A 27,857-nucleotide genomic window follows, 5' to 3' on the forward strand; every position below is an offset into this window, starting at 1 on the left:
TGTGAATTATGTACTGTGAATTTTATCTCAATAAAGCTGTTACCAAGAAAGTGTTCCAGATTTGGCCAGCGGGTGCCCCTCTGAGCTGGCTCTCATGTCCATTTGACGTGCCCCAATCCATATTTTGAGCACTTTCTTACTTTCTAGCACAAGATAATTCAGACTTATTTTATACTCTTTCCTAACTCCAGCCTAGGAATCAACCTTTGTCCCAGAAGTCTTGCTTCCTATTTTGGGGGGGAATGCAAAACCAAGATTTAGGCATTTATCATTTCATTTAATCATCATGACAACCCTAGTAAGTGGGTACTGGCATATCTTCCTTTTACAAATGAGGCCCGGAGAGGTAAAGTATATTGCCCAAGGTCACACTGCAGCCCAACCTTTGAAAGCAGGCGATGTGAATCCAGAGTCCCCGCCCCTTGCACCTCCCCCTACACACACACACACACACACACACAGAGTGTGAAAGTGAAGTTTATTTCTTCAACAAGGTCACTTTTACTTGAGTGACCCCAGTTTTGAGTGGAAACAAAGGTGTAGAGCTTATAAGACAGCCTCTCAGGAATTGCACATGGCAGGGTATACCCTTGGGAAAAGTCACATATCATGCGTCTGGGAGCGTGGGGTTGAGGGCAGACCAACACCCAGTGGCCTGGCCCTTCCTACGAGAGCACATGTTCAAACCCACACACGCAAGTACCAGTAAAGTCCAGTGCTCATCAGTCTCCTTTGCCAGCCTCACTCCCCACCCCTGTACCCAAATGCTGCCCATAGCCAGGTGTCCTTTACAAGAGTGAGAATGGCTAAAACAGGAGAAAACCTATAGATGAAAGGAGATCAGCCTCGGTTTTTCACTGTTGACGCTGGGCAGTGGCTACATGGAGATTCATGATATTATTCTCTCTTATTTTGTAAATGTTTGAAAGTTTCTGTAGTAAAAGAAAGTATAAAATGGTGAGAGGAAAGAGAAATAGCCAGGCGGGGAGCCGTGAGTGAGCCGGGACATTTGGCTGCTGTCTCCAGATTCCTCAGGTGCTCAGAGGAGACCAGCAGCACGTCTGGGAGATCCTCGGGACCACAGGCCCTCAGCTGCACCTTCTCCCCTCCGAAGATGATGAGGATGCTACTCATGTCCTTGGTCAGCTGCCTCGTTGCCATAAATGAGGCCAAGCTCATCAGTCGCTGTGACTTGGCCAGAGTGCTGCACAAGGAGGATCTGGATAGGTGTGAGGGCTACTCCCTGAGTGACTGTGAGTGCTGCTTTCTCACACTCCCGCCCCCCCATTCCTCTTCTGCTCCTGGTCACCTCCTATGTGGCCATCTTTCCATCATTCATCTTTCGAAGCCAAGTTCAAAAAGCAGCCCTCCCCGAGAAGCCCCTCCCAACATTCTATATTCCTTCCACTGAATATTATTAACTGAGCACTTACTATGTACCGGGAACTATTTTAGGGGCTGGGGACAGAGACATCAACAAAGCCCCTTCCTTCACAGTGTTCGCATTCTAGGGGGAGAGGCGAGTCCCAAACAAACACACAAACATATGAAGCACTTCCTGGTGGTGATAAATGTTATGCAGCAGAATAAAGCCAGGGGAGTGAGAGGTAACCTTGTCCTTGAAGGGGAAGTCAAGGAATACCTCTCTGAGGAGGTGACATTGAGCAGCACTGAATGAGGCAAAGGACCGGGTCACCCAAATGTCTGGGGAAGAGCATTCCAGGCAGAGGGAGCAGGCAGTGCAAAGGCTTCGTCCTCCTCCCTGGTGGGGCTAGCTTCCTTTTGCCCAGATTTTGCACACACCTGTCTTGTGCCGTCCTTCTCGTTTTATCTTGTCTTGTGGTCCTTTAAGGGGTGCGTCTTCGTTCTTGCTGAAGGCACCAGCTGCCTTTGCCCCAGCTGAATGTCCCTCACTGGGCTTTGCACGGGTCATGGCACACAGTAGGCGATCATCAAGTGCAGGAGATGCGGATGGACAGCGGGATGATGAGCGGTTGTACTGAGGGGCAGGTGGATGGACCGAAGGGCGAGGAGAGAAGCTAATGGGTGTTTCCGGCCAGCTCGCCCCGTCTAGCCTCTTAGGCCTTGTTCCTTTCTTCTGCTTCCCCGTCTCCCTTTCTCCTCCGTGTCCTTTGTCCCTCAGTTCAGAGCCCTCTAAAAACCTTCTTCTCCCTGTTCTAAGGGCTGTGCCTGGCTTTTGTGGAGAGCAACTTCAACCTATCAAAGGTAAATGAAAATGCAGACGGCAGCTTCGACTATGGCGTCTTCCAGATCAACAGCCACTATTGGTGCAATGATCACAAGAGTCACTCGGAAAACATTTGCCACGAGGACTGCAAAGGTCTGGCCGGGGTCTCAGGGTGGGAGAGGGGAGAGGATGAGTGGGGTCTACTCACAGGACTTCTCGTCCCACTCCAAGCCTGGGAATGCACCCAGGAGTGCCTTTGCTGAGCAGAGGATTTCACTAGTGGCTACGATGCCCCTCCGGTTAGGAGATTCTCCGGGGTGCAGGCTCCAGAAAGGCTCTGCACACCCAGTAACAGAGGACAGCAGCGGCCAACATTTAGCGAGAGTGTGTTGTATGCTGAGCACTTCACATGCCAGCTTCTCATGCGGTGGAAACTATTATGATCCCCGCTTTACAGACGAGCAAACTGAGGCTCATAGAACCAGTGCTGAATGCCAGACTGGTGGCCCTGAAGGCTCAGCTCTAACCATCAAGTCCTGACTTTGGTCAATGGCCTGATTGATTCGAGGCCAAGGGCAAACTCCCCACCTCAGAGCCACTCGTGGAGGCTCCACAGGTCCATGACTTTGCCCCTTACTCCCTCTTTCGTACTCTGATCAACATCCCTGCACTCTTCACCTGAAGAGCCTCTCTCATTAGGCAAGGTTTACCTCGGCCTCTGTGCTGCCTGTTTTGACATTTCCTTTCCCTAGAAACCCTCAAACGTGGCGCGAACCAGCATGTACCCTAGCTAGGATGTGTGGTAGTAAACATACATTTACTCCTGCCCCTCCTGCCCCCACCCCTAGCCACCCTTGACCTCTAGCAGCCATTGTAGGGATATCTCCATGGGCCTCTGGGAGGGAGCCCTTGCCTAATCTGGAAGGACTCAGCCCCCGGGGGGCGGGGAGAGCCGGTGTGTGCCTCAGTCTCTGGGACTGTCCTCTGTGTTCTCACAGGTATTCTCTGTCTCCCCTTCAGAACTGCTGAGCCCCGATCTTCTCTCAACCATCAACTGTGTGAAAAAGATTGTGTCTGGAGCAGGGGGAATGAAGAACTGGTGAGGAGGTCACTGTGGGACTAAGTCAGCAGGCAGAGCCCCAAGAAGGATGTAGTGACAGGAGGGGACAGGAGGCAAGGACTCCACCCCTTCTAACCATCTAGAAAAATGTGGGAGAGCGGCGGGCTTGGAACTGGGACTTACAAGACTTGGGATCTGGGTCTTTCTCTGATGTTGTATTAAAACTGTTTTGGACACAGTAGCAAAGGAACTTGAGTTAGCTGAGGGAGATGGCTTCGGAGGGGACAAGGTGTCTCACCGAGCTTACCCAAGGGGTCTCTTCTCTGGAAGAGAACGGAGGCGGAGCTGGGAACTGTCAGTGTGGCTTTCCTGACAAGTTTCTGCCTCCTCGTGCATTTCCTTCACTACTTTCTTTGTAGAGCAGTATATTCTGCTCCCCATTCCAGAGGACAGACTGTGGCTGCCCCCAAGTTAACGGGCTAATGTTCTGAGCAGTCACGGAGACTGGCTAGTCTCAGCCCCAGAGTCCAAGGGGCTGGGATAGAGAATCTGATTGACTCGAGCCCCTTGTCTGGCTCTGTGCTGACAGGATGGAGCCTGCTTGGGATTCTCTCTCTCCCTCTCTCTCTTCCCCTCCCCCCCCCCCTCAAAATAAATAAATAAACTGAAAAAAAATGTTTTTCTTGCAGAAGATGATGAAGTACAAATAGAAGAATTTGGACAAGTGGTAAAGGATATTCGTGATGCCTCCAGGTTAAAAGGTAACTAGTAAATTATTTGTGACTGTTAAATTTACTTTTATTGAATGGATGTCTTTGTGTTTTGTCTTTTAGAATTTCTAGTTCTGTTAATTTCTGCTTACCATGTTGGCATTGATCTGTTTTAAGGCAGGCAAAACTTGATTTTGATTAAAAGTTGGCAGCATCCATGATGAAAGAAAAATGCCTTTTTCTGGAATGGGGCCTGTGTAACCTATTTTAAATCCCTTTTTTTGTTGTTGTTATTTGTGTATGTGTGTGTGTGTGTGTGTGTGTGTGTGTGTGTGTGTTTTGTTCTGGACTTTATGTAAAGTCAGATACTAGCTTTACAATTTTTCAGATATGAAAATTTTCTATACCATTTTTAGCCTCAGACTTAGGACTCTACCCTGTGTAAAGGCTTATATATTATAGAATTTCTCAGAAATCTTCTACCTCTTCCTTTAGTAGACATTCCTCATGTTCCTTTCTTTGGATTTTGTTAACATACAAGAGTGACCATGTGCATTTTGGTACCATGGCTATTTCCTACCACTTGACTTCCATTTTTGCTTAAAAGTTAAATCATAGACCTAAAACCAATGGAGATCATACTCATGGAGTTTGTGTACTTTTCTATTGGGAAAATAAGTTTAAAACTTAATTATCACTGGTAATTTATTTGAATAACATTCAAATGACTGTTTGGTCAATGAGCGCTGTCAGGAGAAGAATAACAACATAGGTATATGTTTAGGAAAACGGAAGCGGAGTCATTTCTGGGTGTAAAGAAGTAGATAGATACTTTTCAGATTTTTCATAACCACTCTGCCCTGGTATAAAATTTTTAACATCATTGTTTCTCTTTTAGGTTAAGAAAAGTACTTAATAATTCCCTGTTGACATATAAATATGTTACCTGGGTCACGTAACATAATTAGCATCAATATAGTATAGTGAAATAGATTAGCCGTGCTATAGGAAACAATGCATACAGGTAGAAAAGAACATGGGCTATGGAGTTTGATACATGGTGGTTTGTGGGTTTTTGACTTACCAGCTGGGTAGTCTCTGTAGGTCATTCTGGTTTCCTCATCTTTAAAACAAGGAAGCTAATAAAATCACGTTTCTCCTAGAGTTGTCAGGATCAACTGCAAAAACACATATAAAGCACATAATCTAATTATTAGGCACATACTATATACTTGGTAAATGGTAGTTAATTTTGAAATCAGAAAACAGAGTTCAGAAAGACTGGTATTCAGGACAGATAACTTTTTATGTGGAGGAAGGAAAAAAAAAATGGAAACTAAACCATTGAGAAAGGAGAACAGTGAAAAAGGAGAAAGGTGTAGTTTAGGTACCTGAATCTGGGAGCTGGTCATAATGATTGGGGGTTGACACTGGAATCTGTCAGCCAGTGCAAGAAAAGGCCAATAATTACAGGGAAGAGTGAGGAAGGGCCACCCTGGAAGAAAAGTGTTAACATAGCAGGCCTGAAACTGCTCTTTTTAGAAAAGTCTCCTTGCAAGGTTGACTGTCATATGCTCAGACTGTTCCCTTCATTACTGACTGATAAGGTTAGTTCACTGTGCCTGGACTATTTGTTGACAAACTTGGAGGGGCTGAGAAAACAGGCATATTGTGGATCAAGTTCTATGCTTTCCTTCAGTATACACACAGTTTTAAGGGATTGTGGTCAGTGTCTGATCTTGTAGTTGAAGATTTTAGAGGTTGGGCAGGCAGTTCTAGGTATTGATGAGGATTAAGGATAGCCATTGATCTGGATGACTTTGGAAAGGAAGTGAAAGTTTTTGGAGTTGAGAGGTCAAGGTCATTCTTATTGTCATCAGATGATAATGGGAAATGGGGCTGAGGGAGGATTATGAGCAGGGTGACCAAAGATCCTCCAAGAAGGTGAAAGAGTGATCAGAAAGTCAGTAGATGATGGTGTCCGGAGGGTAGTGTAGGTCAATGACAGGCCTGAATCTCAGGGGAGGGATAGGTTTGATTGAAGGTGGAACTAAAATAGCCAGACAGCAGAATCTTAGGAGTGTTTCTCTGCTTCCTGGTCCTATGTGGAGCATGGGAGGATGAGCAGACTCCTCTTAAGGTGTCTGTGCAAAGAAACCATATTTTAAAGGGAACCAAGCTTTAGGTAAAACAAGCAGAGCTGATACAGGTTTTTAGGTGACTGTCATTTGCAGTTGCCTCGCTGAGATGTTAGGGGGACAGAAAGTGAAGCGGGATCGGAGGTACTAAGAAGCTGTGATTACTGTTTGCAGCTATTCCTGAAGGCTTAATAATAATAATAATAATAATAATAATAATAGTAACTTTATTGCTATTAATATGACACTTAGTGTTTGCTATATACCTAATGTTGTTTTAAGTGTTTTTCATACATCATATATTTAATCTCCATATTAACTGTGTGAGGTAGATAGTATTATTAAATTATTTTAGATATAAGACTACTGAATTTGATAGAGGGGTTAAATAGTAATAATTTGCTCAAGGTCAGATAGTTTCAGGTCACAAATCCTGGAGCCAGGATTTGAATGTACTTAACACTGCCTCCTTTGAAAGGGCTGGAAATAAAGCAAAATTCCAGATGCCAGAGTACAACTGGATCTTGGTAGAATTGAAAAGAAAAGGTGAGTGAGTCTTTGTGATACTTGTGTTTACAATTTTACATTTCTCATGATTCTGAAATCTATTTCACTTCCACCAGGATGAGTTAATTTTGTTTGCTACCATTAGAGCTCTAGTTTAAAATAACTACTTTGTGTCATTGCAGTGAAAAATTCAGCCATAGCAACCATTTTGGTTGTGCCAATTTTATATTAGCACCAAAGAAACATGGCAGACCAAGCATATTGTTTTGCTGGACTTAGAATTTCCTGAGGGCTGGATTCTTCACTGAGATTTCTTATTCAAGAGGTGATCATAAATCATGGACTACCACTGACAAAAGTCTTGAGTGATGGCTACTGTTGTTTTTTAAGTCAGAGGTTAGTTCAATTACCGAATCACTTTTTTCTGTTTCTAGAGTTACAAGACATTGTCTTAGCTCTTGATGGGCTTGAAGGTGACATGATATCTGGGAAGAACTTGGAGAGCTTTCTAGGCAATATTGGGATTAAGTCACCTGAAGAAGAGGTAGAGAAAATTCTTCAGTCAGATCTTGTTTCTGGTAAGCATTTAAATATTATTATCCATTTTTTTGTTTTGGGTAGGAGTAACTGAAGAAAGTGTGCAAGGTTTTTGTTCAAGCGAATAGGGCTCCTTTGAGCTAATATCTATAGGTATTTGCTTGTATTGCTGTAAATGTCCTTAAAGAGGAGACTTTCTTTTAAAGTCCTTTTTTACAGTTAATGAGAATACTCTTAGCAAGCAGGTAGAAATTTTGTGGGGGAGTGGGCTCATTGGTATCCACTCTCTTTAGATAGATCTTGATTTAGTGACTAACACATAGTTTGGAAATTCCAGCTCTGTGAATAGAAAACCTAGCTTTGCTGGTTTGTACCAAGTAAAGTTATTGGACTTACAACTTTCTTAGTAGGTTAGTTGCCTTACAGGTAGAATCAGAACTAGCGTATCTACAATCTTGTAAGGTTAATTGCAAGGCACAGTGGGTGAAAATGAATCCCAAGTATCTTGTATGTAAAGTAAAGAAATTGTATGCTGGTTTTGATTTTCATATGAGCTTTTTAATATTACGTTTTCCAGGGATTCTTGTCTGTTCCCCTCCCCTCTCTCTCTTACAGATGACAACGTGGTGAATGTTAAAGACTGTATGAGGGCTTTGAAGGACACTCAGAAATTTTCCACTTTTGTTGGTAAGAACTTTATGGTAAAACTGTTGAATGGCAAACAACACAGGACTCATTCAGAGGTCACGTAGCCAAACATTATATTTGGTGCTCAGATCTTCTTTGTAGTATCTGTGCCAAATGTTTGTTTCATCTACATTTGAACTCTTCCAGTTATGGCAAACTTGATTACATTTGTTTTTCATTTAAGAATTTGTATTTGAATGGAAAAGATTGGGAAAATGACAAGGTTATGATGTTTTCCAATAGCTAAAGTAAGGACATTTTATTATATAATAATGGTAATTTTGAAACTGTTATAAAAAAATTTAGTGACCAGAAATGTAAGAGATATAAAGTGCAAGGCTCATGTAATGTCACCTTCTGGAAATATCCCTGTTAAAGTGTGGTAAATATCCCTTTAGCCTTTTTTATTTGAATCTATGAATATTTGTGTATTCTGATATTATTTAAAAATTAGACGCACTTGGGTGGCTCAGTTGGTTAAATGTCTGATTTTGGCTCAGGTTATGATCTCATGGTTTGTGAGTTCAAGCCCCACATTGGGCTCTCTGCTGTCAGCACAGAGCCCACTTCAGATCCTCTGTTTTCTTCTCTCTCTGCCCCTGCTTGTTCTCTAAATAAATCAATCAATTAATTAATAATTAACTAATTAAAATAAAATTACCATGGGGGCGCCTGGGTGGCTCAGTCGGTCAAGCGTCCGACTTCAGCCCGGGTCACGATCTCGCGGTCGGTGAGTTCGAGCCCCGCGTCAGGCTCTGGGCTGATGGCTCAGAGCCTGGAGCCTGCTTCCGATTCTGTGTCTCCCTCTCTCTCTGCCCCTCCCCCGTTCATGCTCTGTCTCTCTCTGTCTCAAAAATAAATAAAACGTTAAAAAAAAAATTTAAAATAAAATTACCATGTCCATAATATTCCACGACTTGCAGGTTTAAAGAAATTAACAGTGTATCTTAGATATTGTTCCATGTTCCATTGTATCATAAACAACCTCATTCTTTTTTTTTTTTTTTTTTCAACTTTTTTTTAATTTATTTTTGGGACAGAGAGAGACAGAGCATGAACCGGGGAGGGGCAGAGAGAGAGGGAGACACAGAATCGGAAACAGGCTCCAGGCTCCGAGCCAATAGCCCAGAGCCTGACGCGGGGCTCGAACTCACGGACCGCGAGATCGTGACCTGGCTGAAGTCGGACGCTTAACCGACTGCGCCACCCAGGCGCCCCGCAACCTCATTCTTTTTAAAGACTGCAATAATATTCCATTTGGGGGATGTACTGTCATTTTATCCACAACACTTTTGATGATATTTGCCAATTAAAAATCTGAAAATTTGCCAATTTTTCACCACTGAAACATTTTGATGAGCATTGTTGTATGTATATATGTGCATAAAGTTCTCCTGGGGGATAAAACCCTCAGAAGTCACACTGCTAGACTGAAATATATGCAGATGTGAGATGTTAACAGCTACTGCTTAATTATCCTCCAAAAAGTTTGTAAAAATTCACACTTTTATCAGTAATGGATATTATTTATTGAAAATTCTGCTGGTAAAAGAATTCTATTATTGTTTTAATATGCATGTCTTTAATGACTAGTGAGGTAAAACATTTTTCATATGATTGTCGAATATGCTTTTCTTTTATTTTAATTAGATTGTCTTTTTCATATGAATTTATAAATAGCTCTTTTTTTTTTTTTAAATAGCTCTTTATATATAAGGGACATTAATGTTCTGTCTTGTCTATTGCCATTTTTTTTCTAGTTTATTATTCATCTTTGACTTTGATTTTGGTGGACTGCTTATTGCCATCCTCTGTTTTATTTTGTCAGTTTTGGTAATTTTTATTCTCCTAGGAAATTTATTTTATTCAAGTGTTTTTTGGGAATATTAGTACAATCCTATGCAGTGATAATTCTTTTGATTTTTTTGTGTCTGGTTATTTTCTCATTCTTAAATTTGTATATATATATTTGTGTGTGTGTGTGTGTGTGTATATATGTGTGTATATATACACACATATATACACATATATATATATATATATATATCTTCTTCTAGATTTCCTAGCAGATCTTTTAATTATCTCTCTTTTTAAAGCTCTACATCTTAGATTTATCTTTAGTGTTTCTATTTGTAGTAAAAAAAAAAATTCTGCTTTTATCTTTAGGATGTCCTTTCTATTGTTCCCTTTTGTCCATTTTGTAGTTTTTCTAAGTTGTTTAAATTATGAACTTACTTTTTTCTTCTTACTGAGAAATAAATGTTTAAGACTATCAATTTTCATTTCAGTAAGACTTTGGTTTATCAAAGTCTTTATTCTTGTTTTTTTCTAAGCATATTCAGTTGTATTTTGATTTTCTCCTTGATGTAAGAGTTGCCTAAGAGAAAAACCTTAAATTTGAAAGCAATTATTTGAAAAATTTTAAATGAATTTAAAAATTTTAAATTTGAATTTGAATTTCATTATTGTCCTCTCTTTGTTGTTTATTTTTAGTTTACTGTGGTCAGAGAATGAGGTCTATAGTAGAGGATTTGATAGTTTCTGTGTTAATTAGATACGGAGTTTTTTCGATTTTTACATGTTTATTTAAAAACCGCATTAGGGGTGCCTGGGTGGCTCAGTTGGTTGAGCGTCCGACTTTGGCTCAGGTCATGATCTCGCGGTTTGTGAGTTCGAGCCCCGTGTCGGGCTCTGTGCTGACAGCTCAGAGCCTGGAGTCTGCTTCAGATTCTGGGTCTCCCTCTCTCTCTGCCCCTCTCCCACTCATGCTCTGTCTCTCTCTGTCTCAGAAATAAACATTAAAAAAAAATTAAAAAAACACATTAGTGGGCTTCAGGGACAGGCTAATCGTAAGGGACACTCATCCTACTGTTTGTCTTGGAAATCCTTATGACTCTTTGAAGCAGCGCATTCCATAATTTTTGGACAGCTGTAGAACTAGTCAATTGTTCCACATATTTGATGGAAATCCTGCCTTATAATTCCATTCCCAAACTTAACATTTGGACTCTTCCCCGTCAGTAGCCCTCCAGGGATGGGAGGAGAGCTCTTATATTTTCTTTCTTTTATGTTGAATCATCTTTTCTCTGGACTCAGATTTCCTTTCAACCATTCCTCACATGGCCTATTTTTGAAACTTCTTACCAATGACTAATGACTAACTCATGGAACAACATAATATATTAAATTATACTTTCACATAAATTAGCTAATTTTAAAGTAATTTATTATATATTTCTCTTAATGAATTCTGAAAGATTATTTTTTTAGACATGTACTTTAGAAATGTGAAGAGGTTTTTGTTTGTTTTAATTTTAATTAAGGGGGGGGTGGTCAGTCATGGATTTCCTAGTTCAGATGTTTGATATTATCATGCTAAACATAATAGGCTTTGCTGATTCTCTAAATTGGGTAAAGTGAGCTGACAGGAGCAAGGGGTGTAGGGAAAGAAAGTAGAAAGGGAAGGATTGGAGTTTGGGAGCAGGTGTGACGAATGGAGGGTATTTTTTATGAAATGGTGAGCTCGTTAATAGAATCACTAGAGAAACTTTGGCATACTTTTTTGTTCATAAAGGAATAGCCCACGCAGAACCCAGAGTTTTAACAAAATAATTTTAAGAATAAAGATAAGGGGCTATAGAAAACTATAGTGGAGAACGGATTGCTCTACCTTTTTAAATGGCCACATGTGGGTAGTGGCTGCCATTTTGGACAGTGCAAAACTGGAAGAATCCATCAGTTTTACTGTTATGTTCCAAAAATTTAGATCCATGGACTGAATTACATGTTGCATGTATATTCTCTGTGTTTGTAGTATTGAATGACATCATCGGTACATTGGAATGTATGGAAGAAAGTGATCAGTCTGGCAAGGACAACTATGCAGATGTACTTGGAAACACCAATAGAATTTATTTCACTGATAATAGTTTTCAAGAAGTGTTGGATGATTCCTTGCTCGACGGTGAGTTGATTGAGCAGATAACCAGCAACTTGTAATAAAAATTTCTTCTAAAATTTTATCCAAGGTTTTAAAATATTTTACCAAATACTAATTAATTAAATCTTAATACTTAGTTCCTAAATACTACTGTAAATGTATTGAAATGCAATTTACTACAGATCAGATTTAGAGATATATCTTATATTCTATATTCACGGAGATTTAGTTATTACAGTATCAAATTCCTGGATGATCTCTTGGACTGCATTGTAAACTTGGTCTGAAAGTATTTATATACGTTGTCATATGGCTTTAAAATGTTTCTTTCTAGAGTAATTTCATTTCAAAGTTAATCCCTTTCCTTTTATGAATTTTAGAGAGGTCCTAATAGTTGTCTAGCTTTCTTTTTCTTTTAGGTGACAGGCTCTTTGAAAAATACAAGTTATTGTTGAACAATTAAACCATTGGTCTATATAACATTCTGTGTAAGTGTTGATCTGGCTATTTGCTCTATTTACAAAGAATTTACCTGATCCATCCATATTCTTATCTGGGATATACCCAGATGGGTTTTATCAATACTTGGAAAGCCATCCCCTGCCTTTAAATTTAACTTCAGCTAAAAAATGAGATCAGATCTGTGTCTCAGGGAAAACTGGCAATCTGCAAAGACAGTTTAGATTGTCAAAACTGATGGGGGAGGAATGCTGGGATCTGGTGAGTAGAGGTGAGGGATGCTACTAACCACCCTATAATGTATAGGACAGCACTCCCCCACATAATTAGCTGGCCCCAAATGTAATTTTGCTCAGGTTGAGAAATTCTGTTTTAGAGTTATCTTGTAAAATTGCCAAACCTACTATTTTGAAAGTACTTTTTAATAGGTTAGTTATATTTTTTTAATCCTGCTTGGATCACATTTTAAAAATTAATGTAAATATAATGTATCTTGATTCTAACCTCCTTTTGCTTCAAGGTAATACCTGTACTAGTTGTGAGTTATTCTAAACTGCTCTCTAACTGCGATGTGGTCCATCTATGCAAATGGACATATTTTGTTTCTATCACTTGTCCCTCAAATAGATCTCTGTATCAATTTGCATTTGTGTAGAAAATGTATAGGATGAAGCGTATAACTGCACCTTGTCCTTAGGAAAAGCTCCAGAATTAGATAGATAGGTAGGCAGGCAGGACTAAAAAAGGACAATTCAGACTAATAATTAAACACCTTATTGAATATATGAGCCTGGGGATTAAGCTGTTCTCTTAGGGATAAAGGAAGCATTTGTAACATTAGAATCTCAGCCACATTTAAGAAGCTTGGTGGAGCTTGACGAATCCATGGAGTCTAAGAAGTAAGAGGAAGATGAGTAGAGAACGTTATTCTGGAAGCTAGTGGAGGATTTTGAGAAGAAGGGGATGGTCAATGCTAAATGTTATTGAGAAATGAAGTATGTAATTTATCCATTGGTTTTCTTCCAAACTGGGTAAAATCAGGATGCTGTTCCTTATGGCATAATCTCTCTATTTAAATTTGCAGACTTTAGGAAAGAGGCTTTGTCTTCAAATCTGAAACTACCAACAGCAGATGGTAAGGACTTTATATATGTATACAAGAAAGCATTCCCTATGAAGGAGTTATTTTTTAGGATCATTGCCAGGTGCCAATGGATTCCTAGTCCATTCTTCCCACTCCAGCCAGAGTAATTTTTTTTTTTTCAAAAAAGTAATCTGATTGTGTGATGTCCCCCTATTTTCAACTCTTTAAACATTTTTCATTGTTGTTAAAGATCAAAATCCTGCATGTCCTAGCTCTCTGGTATAATTTTGTACCATTACCCTTGCTTTCTGCATTTTCAAGTACAATGGCTTTCTTTCATTTCCTTAGAACTCCAACTACAAAGCTTTTGCGTATTTTGTTCCCTGGAATAGTTTTCCCTGACACTCTTTGCCTAGTTAATGTTTACTCATCTTTCAAATGAGTGATGGGGTGCCTGGGTGACTCAGTTGGTTAAGTGTCTCACTTTGGCTCAGGTCATGATGTCGTAGTCTGTGAGTTTGAGCCCTGTGCTGAGCTTTGTGCTGACAGCTCAGAGCACGGAGCCTGCTTCAGATTCTGTGTCTCCTTCTCTGTCTCAAAAATAGACATTAAAAAAAAAATTGAATGAATGTCAATTTCCTCTAGGGAGCCTGTCATTATCTGCTAGTCGAGGTCAGCTTCTTTTATTATAAGCTTTCATTAAACTATGTCTTTTTCATAGCATTTACTTCATACTATAAATACCCATTAATATTTTTTTAAATGACACTAGAAATGCTCAATATATTTTAGCTTATATAGTGACAAAAGTAGGAGCATCTGACTGGTTCAGTTGGTAGAACATGCAACTCTTGACCTCAGGGTCATGAGTTCAAGCCCCATGTTGGGTGTAGAGCTTACTTAGGAAAAAAAGTAGCAAAAATATTAGAGAACTTTGAATTATCTTAATTCATTAAGACCAAAATAATATAATTTCTCATTAAACTTTTTTTATTTGAGTACGGTGGACACACAATGTTATATTCGTTTCAGGTGTAGTGATTCTCTATACATTTTGCTATGCTCACCACAAACATAGCTATTTGTCACCATACAACAATATTACAATATCACTGACTATATTCCCTTTCCTGTGCCTTTTATTCCCATGACATAGTCATTACATTCCTGGAAACCTGTATCTCCTACTCTCCTTTACCCCTTTTACCCATTATCCCCCTTTCTCTCCGGCCACCATCAGTTTGTTCCTGTATTTATAGGTCTGATTTTGCTTTTCTTTTTTTTATTTGTTTTTTAGATTCCACATATGAGTGCAATCATATGGTGTTTGTCTTTCTCAGTCTGACATATTTCACTTAGTATAATACCCTCTAGGTCCATCCATGTTGTTGCAAATGGCAAAAAAAATCTCATTCTTTTCCATGGTTTTGTCAAATTCCATAATATACCACATCTTTATTCATTCACCTATTGATAGATAGTTGAGATACTTCCATATCATGGCTGTTGTAAATAATGCGGCAATAAACATATAGGGGTGCATATACCTTTTTGAGTTAGTGTTTTTGTTCTCTTTGGGTAAATACCCAGTAGTGGAATTATTGGGTCAAATAGTATTTCTGTTTTTACTTTTTGAGGAACCTCCATACTGTTTCCACATCAGCTGTACCAATTTACATTCCACCAACATTGCACAAGGGCTGCTTTTTCTCCACGTCCTCGCCAGCACTTGTTACTTCTTATGTTTTTGATTTTAGTCATTCTGACACGTGTAAGGTGATATCTCATTGTTATTTTGATTTGCATTTCCCTGAGATTGGTGATGAATATCTTTTCGTGTGTCTGTTGGCCATCTGTATGTCTTCTTCAGAAAAATGTCTATTTAGGTCTTCTGCCCATGTTAAAATCTGGTTGTTTTCTAGTCACATTTTTGATTATTTGGTTAATGATTCTTTTTCTTACGTGCCTGGAAGCATCATTGGGCCAAGAACCATGTTTCCATTTTGCTACAAGTCCTAGCATTGTTTCTCCAGATCCTAGCACAATTTTGGCTTTCAGAAGCCCCTTATTAATAGCTAATTTAATAGCTAATATTAGATGATATTTACTGTGCTAGGCATTGTTTCAAATCTTTTATATTATTGACTTATATAATTGTGAATATTTATGGAATTAAAGAATGACAATAAATCTGTCTTCTTATCTCATTAGCCTCATCTCTCATCACTTCTGCATTTGTATTTATTCTGTAACCATATTACTTATTATAATTTAAATTGGTTCCATATCTTCCATGTGCTTTTGGTTCCATATATTTGCATGTGCTGTTTCCTTTCTGTATATTTTCTGTCAAACAAATTCACATTTTCCCCCCAAACTCAGCTCAAACATCACTCCTCAACCCATAAGACTTTTCAGAGTTATAGGTTAGGTGAACTGTCTCAGTGCTTTATATCTGAGTGCTCAGTGCTCATATCTGGCACACATTTTTCTCATAGTACCAACTATATAATGTATTATAATTTTATTTACAGACATGACAAATTCAGTCCCTGTCTTCAAGGAATTTAAAGGAAACTCTTTAAGAGGGCTGAAATTTTCATTGTTGGTCTTAGTAGCTATAAAATAAATGTTAGTAAAAATGAATATAGGTCTAAAATGGTATTATGGTATTCTTTCCAACTGAAGGTTTAGATCTGTTAGTATAATGCAACGATTTTCGGACTGTGGAAACATACATGACAACTTCGTTTTGGGGTTGAGAGAGAAATGGGGTGAGAAATGGTATTGACAAAAAATTGAAACTCCCAGTAATGATCATGTTTTATATTTTAAATTGGTGTGGTATCAACAGGACTACATTTGGTTGTATGGGTTGTGCTTGCACAAAGATGCCTGGTTGAGAGGGTACAAGTAGAGACTGAAATGCATTCTACATTCCACTGTGCTCTCCAGGCTAGGACCACCAATGCTAGATTGCAGCTACCTAGAGGAAGGTATGCCTCTTTGTAATTGATACATAGAGAGGGGTGCCTTTTTTCAATTCACACAAAAGCACAATATAGACTGGTAGTGGCCCTGGAGATCAAGAGCTTTAATCTCAAATTTTAGCATTTTTTTTTCGTTTATTTCATCAGTTGATAGAAGTCTTTAGATCTACATGTACAGGATGTTACTATTATTTAAGAAAGGGTCACAGCTTACTCAGTATTTAATGGATGAGTGGATTCAGGTAACCCATCATATTCTGCATATAATTTTTTGGTTTAATTTTTTCTTTTCTTAAAATGTTTAGTTTTAAGAGACAGAGAGAGAGAGAGAGAGAGAGAGAGAGAGAGAGGACAAGTGGAAGAGGGGCAGAAAGAGAGACACAGAATCTGAAGCAGGCTCTAGGCTCTGAGTTTTCAGCCCAGAGCCCAATGCGGGGCTTAAACCCAGGAACCATGAGATCATGACCTGAGCTGAAGTTGGATGCCTAACCGACTGAGCCACCTAGGCGCCCTTAATTTTTTTAAATGCTGCTTGAAATAAATAGGTTGTCAGTTACAAGTAGAAAATACTTTGCTTTTTTTCTGCAGAGATTTTAGTTAAATATATATAGTTAAATTGAGAGTTCACCTATAGTGGACTCTGGACAAACTATTTTGCATTTTTTAAAATAATAGTATCTTATATATATTTATTTATCTTTGTAGCAGTTAAAGAAGCTGCTTATATCTTGACAAGTGTTGATAATGGCAAGATTGGCATACGTAACTTGGAGCATGCCCTGAAAAGTTTGAATGTTAATTTAGCTGAGGAGGACGTCAGTGAAGCCCTTAAATATTGTGACATCGGTGGTGAGCATTTTTTTTGGCTTGAGATTCTGCTCATTTTTTCCTGTTTATAGGAACCAGTTTTAGAGTGTTTTATATGGAGGTAAAATGCTAAAGGCAGTCGCAGTGAGGCCTAGGTTGATATAAATTAGAGCCAAAATAGTCTGCTAATTTATTTACTGACCGTATCTATCTGTTCATACTCTACATATGCTTATTTAGATAATTAGCATTCATTTCTTGTAAGCATGGGTGGGAAAATACCATTATGTAATAAAACAAAGACATGACATCAGCAGCTTCATTTTGATCTGCAGTCTTTCTTCAGAGGAGACCCAATTTCACCTTTTATTTTGCTTGTCCCATTCTGCTTTTTTAACCAAAGGAAATACCCAAGGTTTCATTACATCTCAGAAGAATAATTATTTAGTCTTGATCATTGTTTCCAAGTGGTCACATATTTATCTTTGTTTTCCATCTTTGACTTCATGTATTGTGAACTTGATCTCCTTTCCTATTTACATCCACTCTTAAGTGTCAAATCGTGTGGGAATACTTCTAGAAGCTGGTGAGTTTTACCAGTTTTAGGTGGCTTTTTATTTGGGGTTTATCTTAACCAGCTTGTTTTTTCTATGGGAATCCCATGAGCATGTCTTAGGTTTAAGAGTACCTCCCCAGCATTGATTGGTTATTGCTTTTGCCATAGATTATTATTGACCTCAATCAATTTTTATGTTTTGACCTGGAGTTTTTCATATCATGAGAGTGGTATAAATTTAGACCCTAAGCCCACATGAGTTGCAGGAGATTTTTCACAGGTGATCTTTTTTACCCACTGCCTCTCAAAATTGGGAAGATTTAGGTCACCCTGGTGTTTACATGGGCCAGTGAATATAATATTTTAATCTCCCTTTCACTGGATTGAAATTCTTTAAGCATCCCAGTTTCATTTGGTATCTAAATTCAAACTCTCCGTGTAGCAGGACCCAAGATTTCTTTTATGAATATGCATGAACATTTAAATCAAGCACCTTGCTGCTTTTGGATCTAATATGTATCCCCAAATAGCTGTAGGCTTAGTATTCACTTGGTTTTCCCCTCTGGATCTCTGTGCCCACTTAACGTTTTATTATTTCCTTTTCATACAACTTGATAATGCATTTATAGAATAAAGTATTTCATACAGCATCTTTAGGAATTTGTAATCATTCCTGTGCTACCCAGCTTGCCATTTTGTTATAAGTTAAAGTCTTTTCATTGTAGGTATAGCCCTATATTTTCTGCTGTGGTTACATTACTGCATTTTATTTCCTGTGTGTGTGTGTGTGTGTGTGTGTGTCCCAATAGTTAACATTGTCACCTCTGGCCTTAGACTGCCTTAGTTCAAATACAGCCTCGAGCACTTTCTGGCTCTTGTGACCTAGACAAGTTATTTAATTTCTCTTTGCTTTCATCTTTTAAGGATAGGCACATCAAGCATGTTATAGAATGAATTCTTGTGCATATTTTAGTTAATAAATGTGAAGCATCATAAAAGGATACTTAGTATACATAAGGAACTCAAAAGTTATTTTAAGTTCTTACTTTTGAGTAAGAAGTCAAAAAAAGTGAACTATTAATATCATTAACTGATCAATAGGTGTGGTTCCTGAAAGTATGAAAAATTACATTGAAATAGTTTCAGCCATTTGAGAGAGAAAATAAGGTAGAATGAGATTTTAGGTATTGTTAATCAGAGCCTTTATTTTGTGTACTGACTGAGTATCAGGGTTTTAATGACAATATGCTTGATTTTGATATTTCCAGATAATAATGAGGTGAATTTAAAAGATTTCTTTGAAAGAATTAAAGGAAGTCCACCTTTCAAAGAGTCCGTAGGTAAGTGAATACTTCCAGTTTAAAGAAGTGACTGTAAAATAAAGATAATGAAATCACATTTAAAAAAAATCACTAAATGGATTTCAAGTGTTTAATTTGTAGTCTCTATAGTGTCAAAAAGGATTTCAAGCAGCTTATGCGATATAAAAAAAAAAAAAAAAAAAACAAGTGAAAATGGGACAAAGTTATAAAGGAGGGAAAAGAAATAAAACAGGGTCGAAGAAGATACACAGTAAATACCTTTGCTGTTAATATAAAGTCCTTCCTCAAGAGGAGATAAATTTTTCTTCACTCAAGGGGTTCTGGATCTATGAATTAAATCAGGTGTGGAAATTGGGTGAAGGACCACTACCCTCTGTGCTGTCTCAAGACAGGCCTTTGGAGTTTTCAGGTTTACCCAAATGGACTGGCCATTGATTTCATTTATAGAAATCTTAGCTTCATCTATCTAGTTTCTTTAAATGCTTGGGCCATTAATCCCTGTATCATTCTTACTACCATGTCATTTCTGTGGCCTAACCACATCATTTTGCCCCTGCTGCATAAAGACAATTGCTTGGTCTTTGTCCCCAAAGTTCCTCTCGTGCTCCTTGAAATTAGGGAAACCATTTCAACACCAGCATCTTTCCCTAAACGCCCATGTCTACAGAGAACACCTACCAAAGAACTCTCCGCAAATGCAGACACCCCTGCCAACAATGTATTTCTAAATGCGTTGGGGAAACAAATGTCTTTTTTTCTTCACGTTTGAATATCTCTAAAATTAGAACACCTTTATAATCAATGGCATTATTTATCAAATGTACATTTTTACTGAGATATAAATCACGTACCATAAAATCTCATCCTTTTTTTAAAAAAAAATTTTTTTTAATGTTTATTTTTGAGACAGGGAGAGACAGCATGAACGGGGGAGGGTCAGAGAGAGAGGGAGACACAGAATCTGAAACAGGCTCCAGGCTCTGAGCGGTCAGCACAGAGCCTGATGCAGGGCTCGAACTCACGGACCGCGAGATCATGACCTGAGCCGAAGTCGGCTGCTTAACCGACTGAGCCACCCAGGAGCCCCAAATCTCATCCTTTTAAGGTGTTCAATTCAGTGGTTTTTGGTATATTCACAAAGTTGTGCAACCATCACACTCTAATTCTGGGACATTTTCATCACGTCAAAAAAACCCCTGTACCCTGTAGTGCTTATTTCCCCACTCTCCCCAGCCACTGACAACCACTAGTCTGCTTTCTATCTGTGTTGATTTTTGAACATCATATAACTAGAATCATATAATTTGTGGCTTTTTGTGTCTGGCTTCTTTCATTTGGCATACTGTTGTTTGTTTTTTTTTTTTAATTTTTAATGTTTATTTTTGAGAGAGAGAGAGCGAGGAAGGGACAGAGAGAGAGGGAGACACAGAATCTGAAGCAGGCTCCAGGCTCTGAGCTGTCAGCACGATATGGGGCTCGAACCCACGAAACCATGAGATCATGACCTGAGCTGAAGTCGGCCGCTCAACCGACTGAGCCACCCAGGCGCCCCAGCATACTGTTTTTAAGGTTCACCTGCATTATAACATAAATGAGTACTTTATTCCTTTTCGTGGTAGAATAATATTCTGTGGTTATACCACATTTTCTTTGGCCATTTATCAGTTCATAGACATTTGGGTTGTTTCCCTTTTTTGGCCACTAAGAATAATGCTGTTATGAACATGTGTACATTTTTTTGAGTACAGGTTTTTGTGTGGACGTACATTTACATTTCTCTCAGGTACCTACCTAGGAATGGAACTGCTGGGTCACGTGGTAACTTTACATTCAACTTGAGGAGCTGCTGGAACATTTTCCAAAGCAGCTGCCCCATTTTACATTCCCAACAGCATTGTACATTTCTTTAAATCCTTGTCAGTACTGGGGTGCCTGGGTGGCTCAGTTGTTAAGCGTCCGACTTCGGCTCAGGTCATGATCTCGCGGTCCGTGAGTTCAAGCCCCGCGTCAGGCTCTGGGCTGATGGCTCAGAGCCTGGAGCCTGCTTCCGATTCTGTGTCTCCCTCTCTCTCTCTGCCCCTCCCCCGTTCATGCTCTGTCTCTGTCTCAAAAATAAATAAAAACATTAAAAAATAAAAAAAAAGTTTTTAAATCCTTGTCAGTACTTGTTACATTGTCTGTCTTTTTTATTCTAGCCTAGTCTCACAAGTATCTCACCGTGGTTTTGTTTTGCATTTTTCTGATGGCTAATAACTTTGAACATCTTTACATGTGTTTACTGGCCATTTAGAGATATGTACCCTTTGCTTATTTTAAAATTGGGTTATTTGTCACGTTGTTAGGGTTCTTATGTCCTGGATACTATAGCTTTATCAGATAGATGATTTGCAAATCTTTTCTCTAATTTTATGGGTCTTTTCGCTTTCTTGGTGGTGTCCTTTGAAGCACAAACGTTTTTAAATTGGGTGAAATCCAGTTTATATTTTCTTTTGTCACTTCTTTTGATATCATGTCTAAACATAATCCAAGATGATTAAGATTTATACTAATGTTTTCTTCTAAGAATTTTATAGTTTTAGCCTTTTAATTTCAATCTTTGATTCATTTTGAGTTAATGTTTGTATGTGGTGTGAGATGGGAGTCCACTTTAATTCTTTGGCATGCAGATAGCCAGTTACCCCAGCATCATTTGTTGACAAGATCATTCTTTTCCCCCTTAAATAAATGGTTTTGCCATCCTTGTAAAAAATCAATTGATCAGAAATGTATGGATTTATTTCTAGACTCCCAGTTCCATTCCATTGATTTTTATTTATTCTTATGCCACATGGTCTTAATCACTATAGCTTTGTAGTAAAGTAATAACCTAAACAGTAATTTTCAACCAGAGCAGGGCATCAAATTTACCTATAAAGCTTGAGTTACCTGGTTCTACTTCTGACTATGATGGAGTAGCTTATGTGAAACCAACCCTCCTGCTGAGAACAGCTAGTAAAATGTGGATTAAATTAAACAGCATCAACAACCACAACTGTTTGAAGGCATTGGAAAGTGACCAAGGCTGTCAAGATTTGTGGGGCTATAAGATAAATATAAAGAGCACGACTTACAGAAACAGCACCTTCTTCTTCTTCTTATTTTGTCTCTGTAACATAACTTTAAGTGAAATAAGGCAATAAAGTTTTGATGTAAACTTCTTTGTAATGCTTCACAATTATTTCAGGGTCCACATATGAAGTATTATGTAGCTGTAGGCATCATGGTTGACCAGTTACATACGTCTACTTGAAAGGCACAGTAGTTAAGAGCATGGGCTTTGGAAATATCGTGCCTGGATTTGAATCCTGGCCCTGCCACTTAATACCAGTGTATTCTTTAGTAAATCACTTAACCTCACAAACCTCGGGGCGCCTGGGTGGCTCAGTTGGTTAAGCGCCCAACTTCAGCTCAGGTCATGATTTCGCGGTTAGTGAGTTTGAGCCCCACGTTGGAGTCTGTGCTGACAGCTCCGAACCCGGAGCCTGCTTCAGATTCTGCATCTTTGTCTCTCTCTGACCCTTCCCCGCTCGTGGTCTGTCTGTCTGTCTGTCTCTCTCAAAAATAAATAAACATTAAATTTTTTTTTTTAAATCTCACTAACCTCAATTCCTTCATCTGAAAAATGGGGATAATAATGCCTATCTTGGAATTATTATAGGTAATAATAGACTTAAGTAGGTAAAGTAGAAGTACTCAGAAGAGTCTCCAGCACTTAGTGTTCAGTAACTGCTAGCTGTTACAATACACAATGGTTTTTTTTGTTTTTTGTTTTTTTTTTTTTTTTTTTTCAACATTTTTTATTTATTTTTGGGACAGAGAGAGACAGAGCATGAACGGGGGAGGGGCAGAGAGAGAGGGAGACACAGAATCAGAAACAGGCTCCAGGCTCCGAGCCATCAGCCCAGAGCCTGACGCGGGGCTCGAACTCACGGACCGCGAGATCGTGACCTGGCTGAAGTCGGACGTTTAACCGACTGCGCCACCCAGGCGCCCCTACACAATGGTTTTTAAAACTACTAGTAATTTCATGTAAAGTTCTTTTATGCAACTCAAGCCCATTAAGTGAAAGTGAACAATGTACTCTTATTTCTGCTGTTGAAGCACGTTTTTGCTCTTTTTTTTTTTTTCTCAGTTACACAGCTACTCTTCATTACTATTCAAATTCTCCAGAATGATCTAATTGATGTCTCTAGCCTCAAGGCATTATTGATGAACAATGACTTTCATGCAGCTAATGTTTTACTTGATGAAGTATTAAGACATGGACCTGAACATGGTTAGTAGTCTGAATGCATCTAGTTGTAAAGGCCATCATCTACCAGTGGGGATGGGAGATGTATGGATGGGATATACAGCAATGGAGGGCACCCTGGGGGGGGGGGGGGGGGGCGCTGCAGTGAGATGACTGGTGAGCACCAGTGCCACCATAGTGTGCCAAGCCTGAGCTCTGTGAAACTGAACAGATGGGTGAGTCTGGGCCTACTTTATCCCTGTGGGTGGTGGTACTTGGGAGATGAGGTCACTTTGTGAACTGACTGGCACGGGCAGTATTCAGTCAGAATGCCATGCACAGAGTACAACAGAGTCCGTGAGGCCCTTCGCCACGTGTTAACCCTTTGGAAGGTAAACTATGCTGATATCCAGGAATACCTCAGGGGGTGTTGCCTGCGGCATTGGCTCAAGGAAGCAGATGTTTATAAATGTACAAAATAACTGCGTTATTTTAATGACTGGTATTGTTGAATATCATTTTTGTTACGTTTTCAAAAGAGTTGGGGAATATTCTTTACTTTCCTATTCTCTGTAAGAGATTTTTTTTCTTCCTCAAATGTTAAGCAGAACTCACAGGTGAAGCCTTATGGGCCTAGAGTTTTATTTATGGAAAAATTCTGGACTATTGATTTAATTTCTGAAATTGTATGGTATTACCAAGAAAATATTCTATTTTCCTGTCAATTTTGGCAGGCTGTGTCTTTATAGGAATTTGTCCACTTCATCTGACTTTTCAAATGTATTGGATAAAGTTGTCCTTGACATCTGCTTTTTATCTTTTTTGATTTCTGCTTCATCTGTAATGATACCTTCATTTTCATCCTCAATATTAGTGACTTAGAGCTTTTTTTTCCCCCCACTCCACCTCCACAGAGTTTTTCTTTTCCTTTTTGTAAAATTGAGATATAATGGGCATATAATAACATTATGTAAGTTTAGAGTGTCCAATGTGTTGATTTGATACATTTATATATTGCAATATAATTATCACTGTAATGTTATCTAACACCTCTATCACATCACGTAATTATCACAATTTCTTTTTTTGTGGTGAGAACATTTAAGATCTAGTCTCTTAGCAACTTTCAATTATGTAATACAGTATTAGATCAGCACAGCATTAGATTTCCAGAATTTATTCATTTTAACTGCAAATTTGTACTTTTTAACAGTATCTCCCCAATCACCCCACCCCCTAAGTCCTTGGTAACCACCATTCTGCTCTCTTTCTGTGAGATCGGCTTTTTTAGATTCCACATATTAGCGATATATACAACATTTGTCTTTGGCTTATCTCCTCTAAGCATAAGGACTTCAAGATCCTACCATCTTGTTGCAAATGACAGGATTTCTCTCTTTCTCATGGCTGAAAAATACTCTGTTGTCTATTTTCACACTACCTCTGTTTATTCATCTGTTGATGAGCACTTAGATTGTTTCCATATTTTAGCTATTGTGAATAATGCTGAAATAGACACAGGAGTATGTCTTCAAGATCCTGTTTTCGTTTCCTTTGAATATACACTTGTAAGGGGAATTGATGGTTCATATCGTAGTTCTATTTTTAATTTTGAGGGGAATTTCTATACTATTGTCCATAGTGGCTGCACCAATCTACATTGCCACCAACAGTGTATGAGGGTTCCCATTCTCCACATCATCACAAATCCTTATCTCCGGTCTTCTTGATGATAGCCATTCTAACGGGTTTGAGCAATATCTCATTGTGGTTATGATTTGCATTTCCCTGATGGTTAGTGATGTTGAACACCTTTTCATGCACCTGTTGGTCATTTGGATGTCTTCTTTGGGAAAATGCCTATTCTATTGCTCTGCCCATTTTTAAAATAGTTCATTTGCTTGTTTGTTATTGAGCTGTGTGAATTCTTTGTTATATATTTTGGATAATAATCCTTTATCAGATATATGGTTTGCAAATATTTTCTCTCATTCTGTAGGTTGCCTTTTCATTTTGCCGATTGTTTCTTTTGCTGTACAAAAGTTTTTAAGTTGAATGTAGTTCTGGGGTGCCTGGGTGGCTCAGTCGGTTAAGCGTCCGACTACAGCCAGTTAAGCTTTCGACATCAGGTCTTGATCTCATGATTCTTGAGTTCAAGCACCATGTCGGGCTCTGTGCTGACAGCTTGGAGCTTGCTTCAGTTTCTGTGTCTCCCTCTCTCTCTGCCCCTCCCTGCTCATGCTCTGTGTCTTTCTCTCTCTCAAATAAATAAACATTAAAAAAAAGAAAAATCTTAAATGGCATCTAGTTCTACTTGTTGATTTCTGCTTTTGTTGTTTGTGCTTTTGGTGTCATGTCCAAAAAATCATTGCCAAGACCAATGTCTGAAAGCTGTTTCCTTATGTTTTCTTTACAGTATCAGATCTTACAATTAAATCTTTAATTCATTTTGAGGTAATTTTGGGGAGTATCCCAAGTGGTTATTCAGTTTCCCAACACCATTTGTTGAAGAGACCATCCTTTCTCCATTGAATGTTCTTGGCTGCCTCGTCAAATATTAGTTGAGCATATGTGGGGTTTATTTCTGGGCTCTGTCACTTCTGCTGTAAACTTTTCTACTTTTTTTTTTTTTTTTTTTTGCATTGGGTTTTTTTTTTTTTTCTTCCTTTTCTCTCTCCCCCTCCTTTTTTTTTTTTTTTTTTTCCTTTTGGTTCTTTTCATGTCTATCCTTTATGTCCCTTACTATAGTTTGTCATATCCATTCTACCTTGTGTACCTTTACTTTACTTGAGTCTTTATTTTGGAGCTGACTTGGTCTTTCTACACAGTCTATTTTCTGAGTTGTTGGCTCCCATCTCAGATCTTCCTTTGTCCATTTCTATCCTGATTTGTTGAAAGAGTTGAGGGTGTTGGGTGGCACATTCAGTGTGGAGCTCTGTCTTCAGTTTCTACTGAAGTAAATGAAGTCCGTTTACTTTAATGGCACCTTTGGGGCAGAGGGTGGGAGGTGGGGGTAGTGAGCCTTCTGACATTTTGATACTGTTTAGTAGGGACTTCATCTTTAACTGCTTCTTTCTTTTCCTTCACCACCAAATTCTGTGCACTGAGTTCCACATCAAGATGCCATCTTTGGTCCTATGGATTTCTAAGCCTTTTTCTTAGATTTCTCCAGAGTAAATTTAGGTGGTTACCATTATCCTAAAAGTAGTGTTTCTTAACCTTTAAAAAAAAATATCACTCCCCTAAGGAGACTTTTTAGACATTTTTGTCTTTTTCACCATCCCACACGCTATGAATGTTTAATGCCAAAAATAAATATTTGCTTATGTACTGTGGCCACAAACCATTGTAATGGCTAAGATTTTTTCCCCTCCAAGAACCTGTTTTCCTTCCTGAAAGCCTATCACCCTCAGTGAAAATGCATGTCCTAAAGGTATCTAGAACTTTAGTTTCTGCTTATACTGCTAAACCCTATTTTCTAGAATTTCACTTAGATGTTAACACATTTGTAAGGAATATTGGCCTATAGCCTCTTTGCCTGCCCACCGTGTGTTTGTTTTGTTTTGCTTTTGTAGTTTTTGGACAAGTAGGAGCTACTGAAGGGTTTTATTCAGAGGAGTAACCAGATTTTTTTTTTAAAGAGAAAGACCTCTCTTGCATTGTTTAAAATAAATGGAGAGAAATGAGACTGATGCGATAGATTTTTAGCAATGCTATTGTAATAGCATAGGCATTAACTAATATAGTGATATATTCAAGCAGTATTTGGAAATAATTGAATAGAAATTGATAATCATATGTATGCAGAAGTTAAGGAAGAAGGAACAGTACAGGCTGACCCCCGGGCTTTTCACCTTTGTTATAACTTGACTATTAACTGCTGACAGATTAATTCAGAAGCAGTAATTCCTTCATCTACATTTTACTTTGCATTACAGAAAATGGCAAGATTACCTTTGAAGAATTTTTTTATTAAGTTCTGTGATACATTGAACATGCCTAAAGCCTCAGGTGAGTTCCACTTAATATGTATCTACTGGCTCTGTGTGGAAGGACAGGCAGTGGTTTTCATGTTAAAACAACACAGGATTGGGGCGTCTGTGTCACTCAGTTGGTTGAGCAACTGACTCTTGACTTCGGCTCAGGTCATGATTCCAGGGTCATGGGCTCAACCTGCATCCATTCGCGCTGAGTATGAAGCCTGCTTAAGATTTCCTCTCTCCCTTCATCCTTCTCCCCAGCTTGTGCTCTCTCTCTCCCTAAAATAGTAAACAAACAAACAAACAAAGATGTTTTCAAAAAAAAGATGTTTTTTAAAACATCTTTTAAAAAACACACAGGATTAGATAAAGCACAGGTAAGTAAGAAACAATATAAAGATAAAACAATATAGGGGCACCTTGGTGGCTCAGTTGTTTAAGCGTCAGACTTCGGCTCAGGTCATGATCTTGTGGTCTGTGAGTTGGAGCCCCCCATCAGGGTCTGTGCTGACAGCTCAGAGCCTGGAGCCTGCTTCGGATTCTGTGTCTCCCTCCCTCACTGCTCCTCCCCCACTCGCTCTCGGTTTCCCTGTCTCTCTCTTTCTCAAAAATAAACAAACAT

The 27,857-nt window shown here is 38.8% G+C and overlaps 2 protein-coding genes across 6 annotated transcripts in view; both read left to right on the top strand.

Annotated features, from left to right (window-relative positions):
* Window positions 1-3,796, top strand: part of LOC132675696 (pleckstrin homology domain-containing family M member 1-like) — a 29,377-nt gene extending 25,581 nt beyond the window's left edge. For 4 of the 5 annotated variants that reach the window (XM_081794891.1, XM_078442116.2, XM_078442117.2 and 1 more), the window contains 3 exons: window positions 1,027-1,253; window positions 2,183-2,341; window positions 3,187-3,796. In XM_081794891.1, the coding sequence (XP_081651017.1) occupies window positions 1,027-1,253; window positions 2,183-2,341; window positions 3,187-3,311 (511 nt within the window). In that variant the 3' untranslated portion in view covers window positions 3,312-3,796. The remainder of the gene's footprint in view (window positions 1-1,026; window positions 1,254-2,182; window positions 2,342-3,186) is intronic. The other variant, XM_078442120.2, reaches the window with a different exon arrangement.
* LOC144615236 (EF-hand calcium-binding domain-containing protein 13-like) lies at window positions 3,518-27,267 on the top strand. Its single transcript, XM_078442121.2, has 10 exons — window positions 3,518-3,638; window positions 3,938-4,009; window positions 7,038-7,181; window positions 7,756-7,827; window positions 11,642-11,791; window positions 13,311-13,361; window positions 17,006-17,149; window positions 18,932-19,003; window positions 23,157-23,300; window positions 27,194-27,267. The coding sequence occupies exons 1-10, from the start codon at window positions 3,518-3,520 to the stop codon at window positions 27,229-27,231; spliced, it is 1,008 nt and encodes a 335-aa protein (XP_078298247.2). The 3' UTR covers window positions 27,232-27,267.
* The last annotated feature ends 590 nt before the right edge of the window (window positions 27,268-27,857 follow it).

The sequence above is a fragment of the Panthera onca genome (assembly GCF_046562875.1).
Source record: "Panthera onca isolate mPanOnc1 chromosome E1 unlocalized genomic scaffold, mPanOnc1 haplotype 2 h2.Chr16_ul_8, whole genome shotgun sequence".
NCBI classification, from domain to species: Eukaryota; Metazoa; Chordata; class Mammalia; order Carnivora; family Felidae; genus Panthera; species Panthera onca.